Source organism: Halyomorpha halys, unplaced genomic scaffold (genome assembly GCF_000696795.3).
Source record: "Halyomorpha halys isolate HHAL.00 unplaced genomic scaffold, Hhal_1.1 Scaffold194.1, whole genome shotgun sequence".
NCBI classification, from domain to species: domain Eukaryota; kingdom Metazoa; phylum Arthropoda; class Insecta; order Hemiptera; family Pentatomidae; genus Halyomorpha; species Halyomorpha halys.
In genome coordinates, this window is record NW_027108392.1 from 539,886 (window position 1) to 547,679 (window position 7,794).

The 7,794-nt window shown below is 27.1% G+C and overlaps 1 protein-coding gene and 1 long non-coding RNA gene across 6 annotated transcripts in view; one reads left to right on the forward strand and one right to left on the reverse strand.

Annotated features, from left to right (window-relative positions):
* Positions 1-6,406, reverse strand: part of Arms (Ankyrin repeat-rich membrane spanning) — a 110,116-nt gene extending 103,710 nt beyond the window's left edge. Inside the window, exons 1-3 of one of the 5 annotated variants that reach the window (XM_014418380.3) lie at positions 6,257-6,406; positions 5,941-6,025; positions 5,781-5,860 (exon numbers count right to left, since the gene is read on the reverse strand). In XM_014418380.3, coding sequence (XP_014273866.1) covers positions 5,781-5,792 — 12 coding nt within the window. In that variant the 5' untranslated portion in view covers positions 5,793-5,860; positions 5,941-6,025; positions 6,257-6,406. Of the gene's footprint in view, positions 1-120; positions 222-755; positions 860-5,767; positions 5,861-5,940; positions 6,026-6,256 lie in introns of those variants that run through there. The other 4 variants (XM_014418382.3, XM_067046708.1, XM_014418383.2 and 1 more) reach the window with 4 other exon arrangements.
* Positions 1-7,794, forward strand: part of LOC106679308 (uncharacterized) — a 19,546-nt gene that overhangs the window by 9,769 nt on the left and 1,983 nt on the right. The window contains exons 2-3 of the long non-coding RNA XR_001342929.3: positions 4,539-4,617; positions 4,704-4,752. This is a non-coding gene — a long non-coding RNA (uncharacterized lncRNA). The remainder of the gene's footprint in view (positions 1-4,538; positions 4,618-4,703; positions 4,753-7,794) is intronic.

Consider the following 7,794-nt stretch of genomic DNA (forward strand, 5'->3'; position numbering starts at 1 on the left):
TACATATACATATAGTATATATATAATACAAATATAATGATTCAAATTTCCGAAAATCTAAAAAGTAAAATAACTTTATTTTACTAAGCAAATGATTAAAAAAATACTTGACATGATTACTTGATAGATTGCGGGTTCCCAATATAATGTTGCTGCATTGTAGATTGCAAAGATGATTGACTTGGTTTAGTACAACAATATTATGGACCATGCTTTAATTTGTCTGACAAAAAAACAAATAATTAATTATATACTGTTAAGGGATTAAATAATTCATTTTTTCCAGATGATAAGTCATAAGAATGGAAAAGTAATGCAGTCAATGAAATATTTACTACAATCTTTTAACAAACAACTTCTTATTAAGTAAATGATAAATATATTTATTATTATTCAGAAACATAGGGATGGTATCAATAAGCACATTTTGCTATGCCGTAAACATATTTAATGACTTCCAGAAAGGGCCATAGACTTCTATAAAGGGTCATTACAACAGAAATTATCAAAACTGATAAAACATGAACCATTATTTTATTAAAATTGTCCCCCATGATGAATACTTCTAAAATTTTTCTTGTTTAGTTAAAATCAGACACAGAGTTGAGTGGTACATTTAAATTGTAGCTTTTCTTAAAAAATGATTTTTAAGCAGAACTAAAATATATCTTAAAATTTTAACACAAACATATGTTGGTAACAATAACTTATTGTCATCATCATTTATGCAACAATAATCATAACTGAACACTTACTCAAACTTCAAATGGTTTCCTTTTTATAACGCAAACCTTCGAAAATTACTGTTAACAGGAAGACTTATTAAAATTCAACACTTTATAATAGTAATGTTTCATTCAATAGGTCATAGAACATATGATGAAAATAAAATTATAAAATAATTTCCTACAAATACAAATAAAAAACTGAAAATACCTTGATGTATTTGATTACAGTAGTATTAAAATTACATGCTATAGGAAATAGCATAAGTTATAAGTATAGTTTTGGCTAGCTACCAAATAATAGGTGTAATTGTCTCAGAATAAAGCTTTAAATATCTATTTAATGTTCTATAATGTGTTTAGACAGATCAAAGTGTAGTGAGAACAGTTATGTTGGACAATAATATTAAAAATTTTAAGTAATCCATATACAATCATACGAGTAGTTTACAGAATAAAATAACTAATAATTGATTTGTGTAATTGTGTGTCTACAAGATTATGTGATAGTTATTAAAAACATTTGATTGGAGGTAATTATAAAATAAACTATATTGCATCTCTAAATTAAGGTATTTTAAAGTATAATATTGTTTGGGTGAAAATATTAGTGCTTCGAGATTTTTTAGATTTATAAAAATTTCAAGATCAAAACTAAGAAAAAAATCATATATGAATGAAACATAACAAAAAATAATATTTTAATTCAAAGTTGTAAATATCAAAATTATTTAAATTTGCTATTTATAAATTTAAAAAAAAAATATTTATGCACAATTTACAGCCTTTTTTTGTTTGTTTACAAAAATTATAATGATTATAAATTTTATTCAAGCTGTTTCTCTTATCAAAACATTAACATAAACTTTACAAACTGGCACTTTCTGTTCATAGAATTAAAAAGCCAATTGAAATTTTTAGTTGGCATTCTACTTACTTAATATGAAAAATGAATATAAAGAATAAATGTAAACAATATTAATAAAGAATAGTGCTTTTAAAGCTTATGTGAACATATGGAGAGTCCATACAAAGAATTTCTATGCTCATTGTAAAATCAATAAGATCTCTTAAGAATTATATGCCATTGAGATTAGACAAGTAGAAACAAAAAAAAAAAGATTAAGCTTCAGGGCAAGTTAACTATAATACAAGTGATACACACAATACTTTTAGAAACTGTATGAAACTAAAAGCAATCAAAGTATTTTGAACAAGTGCAACTGTAAAGACAACCTTAAAAATCTATGATGTCGGAGACTATCCAATACTTTGGTCCTAAATTAAAATGGTTAAGTAAGAACTGATAAAAGTTTAAAGATATATTTTCAATTTTGTTTTAAAGATTCTGTCTTACTGTCTTATTAGCTGTTGAATATCACTGTTTTTTCATTAAAATTGAATAAATTCATTAATAGTCGACATTGTTTTAGTGCCAAGAAAATATTTGATAAAAATAGAGAAAATAAAATAAGAAAAATTAATAAGTTTATTACCTGTTTTAATTGTGTACATATTTTGGTTTATGAAAATAAGTAAAGTCAAATTAATTTTTAATCCCTACAGCAATTTCTTTCTTTATTCAAAGCTTTTTGTAGGAATATTAGTATATTTTAGCTGTCTCATTGTATATTTAAAGATTTTAGCTGTATATTTTATATTATTTACTGCATATTTGACAGGTTTTTATTATGTATTACAAGAAAGATTTTAGATTTTTTAATGCGTTAAAATCCAAGCTTTCCTTACAACCCATGGAGAGTCTAAGGATCAGTACTTAAAAAGAAAGTACTGTTCCTTGATCCAAATGGCCCAGTTCCACAGTGACTGTTTTAATGTTTTAATAAGGTTGGTTTTAATGAGTTTATATAGCGTGATAGTTTATTCTCAAGGTACATCTAGTGGTTAGCTGTCACATATATGATAAGAACGGTGAACTATCACACATTGATTGTAAAACAATATTCCACAACAGCATCATATAGTGGCTATGATAGCTGCTAACATTGCAGTAATTGTCTATGTACTGTCACCGTGGCAATGTGCCTTTACATTAGGAAATGATTTGGCCAGACTCATGGTTAATAAACTTTTCCCCAAACCCATTGCAGGATCAGTGGTTCAGATATCCTGACCCAAGAGTCAATTCACAATTACAGAAAGTAAATCTTCTCACAGCTGGGCTAGAAACAACCTATGAGTATCGAATGCCTCATCCACCGACTTAAGCCACATCCTTAATATAACTATAATAAAGGCTTGATTATCTTAAAATCTCAGGTTGAAAAGTTTTTTTATAATGCAAGCATAAATAATACTGATAATGGTTTATACTGTGCTTAATTAATAAAAGTTGTTATAGGTGGAAATACCAAATATATAACATAAATTTTACCAAAAACATGCAAGTCAAAAAAGTCAATGAAGGCACTGGAAGGGGAGCCTGATTCCTGACTATATTTCTAGAAGACAGTGTGATCAGTACCATGCTCTAACCCCCTGATTTATCCATAGGCTGATAATAGAAATTACTTTTGACAAGATATTTAATGATGATTAATTATAACCACAATTTTATGAATATATTTGATTAATATATTACTTTTCAGAGTAAGGGAGGGGAGTGGCTCAGTAAGGCATTATGCTTCTTATCCCATGGACCCAAGTTTAAGTCCAGCTGTAGCAGGTTATTATTTATTCTGTTATATAGTCATAGATCAACCTTAGGGTAAGGAAACCCTCGGGGGCACATTCGGCTTCTAAAAAGTGGGCACCCTTTAGTTGGGGAAAAACCTGTCAGTTGAGCGTGATGCTTATCAAATCACCCTGCACAACCATTAGTCTCGGAACAGTACTTCCTTACAAACTACTGAACCCCTTCCTGGGTTGCGGTGGTAAAGGTTTTAAGAATAAAAATAGATCTTAACTAGGGTGGATTATTGAAACAAGAAACTTTTATTCTAATGAAAACAATTTGTTAAAACTAAGTTTACTGAGTTTATTTCATTAAAAATACTCAATTTGTGAAGGATTGATCAAACATTGATGATTGATTGAAAGGCATTCAATTTTTTTATTCAAATAAATGATCAAAACAAATGATTTATCTGTACTTCAGTGGCTTAATTCAAGGACAACAAATGGCTAAATGGCTTAATTCAGATAAGAAAGGATTGAAATACGAGTAGGAAGGTACCAACCAAGGAACCAACATCTGCGATAACTAAAAAAAATTATGTTTCTTTTATGTATGGCAATGCCAACAAAATCCTCTGCAAGACAGTTGTTAATTCATGCTGATATAGTATTCTTTTTTGATATATTGCTCAACTAACCTCCTTTTAGTAAAAAAAATTGACATTCTTTGTCTTAGCATTAAGTATATTAGGTATATATAAATGGATCTTATTCATGAACAGTACTGTCAACACTCCATTGGTTTATGATGACAAGAGGTTATTTAACTTTTAGGATTTTTAGTAAATCAGTTTTATTGGTTTCCCTACCAATATCACATTCTTCTGTATAAACTTTAATTATTCTCAAAAATAAATATAGTTCAAACAACTTATAAAATATTGGTTTAAAAAAGTAAGTTGTTTCCATTATTTAAACGGAATGGATTAAAAATTAAAACGATAGATATAGAGAGAGCAGCTTTCCATGTCTAGCACCTTATTCATCTCTATTTAAATTTTTCATAATAAATTATTATAACACATTACTACAATATTTAATTATGATTTTATATGTTTGCCATACAAATTATCAGTACAAAATCATACCTTTAACTTTTTTTCTCCTTTTTTTCAGGACATTATTCAATTTATATGTACTGAGGCTCTGAACTTAGTAGTGTTCAATGGAGAATGTAGCTACTACTATAAGTAAGGTGGGTCATAAAGTAAATCAATGTTTGTGAAAAGATGATGATACAGTATAGACAATTTTAATTTCAAATTTTTTTTTATGCAACAGATGATGAATTAATATGTGAGATCCTGAAAAGTGGAGAAAAAAATTAAAGGTATGATTATGTATTGATAAATATCATGGCACTTAAACAACATTGTAATTAAATATTGTAGCAATGTATTATAATAATTTATTCTAAAACGGTTAGATAGAAATGAAAATGGTGCTGAATACGAAAACTGCTTTCCCAATATGCATTAATGAAAAAATATATGAGACTATTTGAGGTAGTTAATCTTAATAATAATTAAAAATTAAAAAAGTTTACTTACAAAAAAAGTAAAAGAAAAGAAATTGAAGTAAATAGGTGATGTGACCTAAGGGATATACACACCTTAAAGCCCAAAGAAGCAATTATGAGGTACAATAATCAATATATCAATCAACAATTGTAGAACGGTGGGAGAAGAATTAAAGAAAATTATGACGATGACCTTCCAAGGTTGTCATAATAATTGAAAATATTGAAATATTGTTTTATTATGACAATTTGAAGGCTGCATAGAATGGTTTTCCTATCTTTCAAAATAATAAAAGATAATAAAAAAAAAAAAGTTTCATGAGACAGACTTTTAAAGACAAGATTTAAAAAATAATTAATTATATATATGCCATCGATAAGTGTGAGTTAAAAGCTGCTATTAGAATATAAGAAAGGTACAAACATGCAATATTTGATAGTAATACAGAATAAAGACATGCAATGTTTTTGAAATTATTATAGTACATTATGTTACTGTTCATAAACAGTCATGATTTAGAAATAATATATATATACATAACAAGAATAAACTAAATTCAGTTATGAAATTAATTTTTTAAATACAATTTATTTTGGCATTAAATAATAATAGGAGTAGAAAGATAATTGTGAGAAAAGCAATATCAGTAATAATGCATAGTTGTTAAAGATTCCTCATAATATAGAAAGTAATTAAACATTTACTCCAAAGTACAGGAAAGGGGTAATGATTAAAATGTTAGAAAATTCTAACTAACCAAAGTTCCGGAAGATTTAGCAGATAAACAATAAAAACAAAAACAAAAAATGTTCGTATGTAAATTACCACAACCACGAACCATTGCAAGCATAATCTGCTGTTGGGACCTTCAGATATAGTACTTATCAAACAACCTTAAAACTCCTTTCTCGTTATCTGCTAAGAATTTTAACCAGAACATAATAAAAATACATCAATAATAATTTAAATTAAAATATAACACCAATAAATTTACAAACCTATTATGAGGTCCAACTATGTTTGATATTTCTTTCCTATTGAACTATACACCCAAAATGTGGGCATACAATATTTAAGAACAACCTAGAACAAATATTTAATTGATAAGAAACTCACTATTTCACCACCAAATCTTATTAATAAACATTCTAGCTTAGTATACTAGACTAAGATAAAGGAATTCCAGTATTTATACCACATCTATTTAAAATGTTACAAACTAATCTACTAAGAACAATGTAGGTTCAAGACTTCAGCAATAGGTCTCAGTTGATATTACAGGAAGCAGTCAACTTGGACAATATTATTGCGTACCTAACTTATAAAAACGGTTTCTCCATTTTAAATTTGTACTCCATAACCGACTGAGCTGGGTCCTTAGCTAATAGTAAACCAAAACCAAGGTTTTCATTCCATTGATTAGGTTAGGCTAAGTGAACCAGCAAGTTACTACACTGAGCGAGCATCACTCAATGTAGTTCCACAAATTTTCCATAGAAAGCGTTAGTCATACCATACTGACGCCTTTCAGTAGTTAGCTGAAGAGAAACACTTGAAAGTTCATACAAAAGAATTGTTTTGTTAAATTTAATTCTGAAATACAAAAGAATATTTATATATTGTATTTAAATTAATTTATTGTGTGAGTTCATTTTAAATAAGTTTAAGTCTCTTTTGTAATGTATCAATGGAATGCAATAAGGGATACAACCTAGCATTATTTATTTAATCAAGCTAGCTAAACATTGATAAATATTCGTGACAACACATATTTGAACAGTCCTAAAAGTTATGTCATGATTCAAATTTTACATTTTATACTGTACTATTTTGATAAAAAAAAAACAAAAAAACATATGTTTCATTCATAAGATAAATAGTATTAACTTCTTTAATATATATTTTTCATATACTGATTCATAATAAGAGTCATAGAAAATATCTTATAATTTTTTGATAATATACTTAAAGCTTGAAATATTTACTAAACTTTGCTTTAACAGTTTTTTTAATGACATTTATTTTCATATAGTTTTTAAATAAAAAAAAATCTCAAAAAATATATCTACTTGATTCTTTAACATTTTATTAAAGAAATTTTAGAATAGTATTTATAAGCAATAAATAAAAATAATTTAAAGTTATGCATTTAGAAACAGTTTAACTAAAAAAGAAATTTCTTCATTAATTTGATTCCATCATATTAATGTTTATTTAAGGTACTCACATCTTATCCAATCCAGACCTGTTGAGGACAATAAAAATACGAACCCATTGCAATGACCTTATAAGGAGTATTTATGGGCCATCCATAAAAAAGTTATCTAGAGTCTATCATCCTGTGAATTAGACATGGCTAATCAAGAAATGTAAATTGGAATTTTGAACTTTGTGTAGAGAAAACTCAACTAGTCTTTTTAAGAAAATTCATTTGAAAAATATGAACAAAGTCAACTATATATTGATAAACCAATTTTTTTGTAAGGATTTCCACAATAAATTGGTTTTTTGAAACCACCCCTTCTTACATATATGTATGTCAGAAGGGGTGGTTTCAAAAAACCAGTTTATTGTGGAAATATTTACAAAAAAGTTGGTTTATCAGAGGAGTGACTTTAAAAATCAGATTATTTGAAGGAAATATTGTTGAAAAAAAGGTCAGTTTATGCGAAGAGTTGGAGTAACAGGGGTCATCCTAATGAAGTTCCACTGTAATAACAAATAAATTTTCACAAAACAGACAAAATGCCCAATTACAAGTGATAAAAAATATTTTTAAAAACATTCAATTTGTTTTCTCTGCTAGCAAAACATGATAAAATTAAGTGACAACCAGTAATTAAAGGTATATA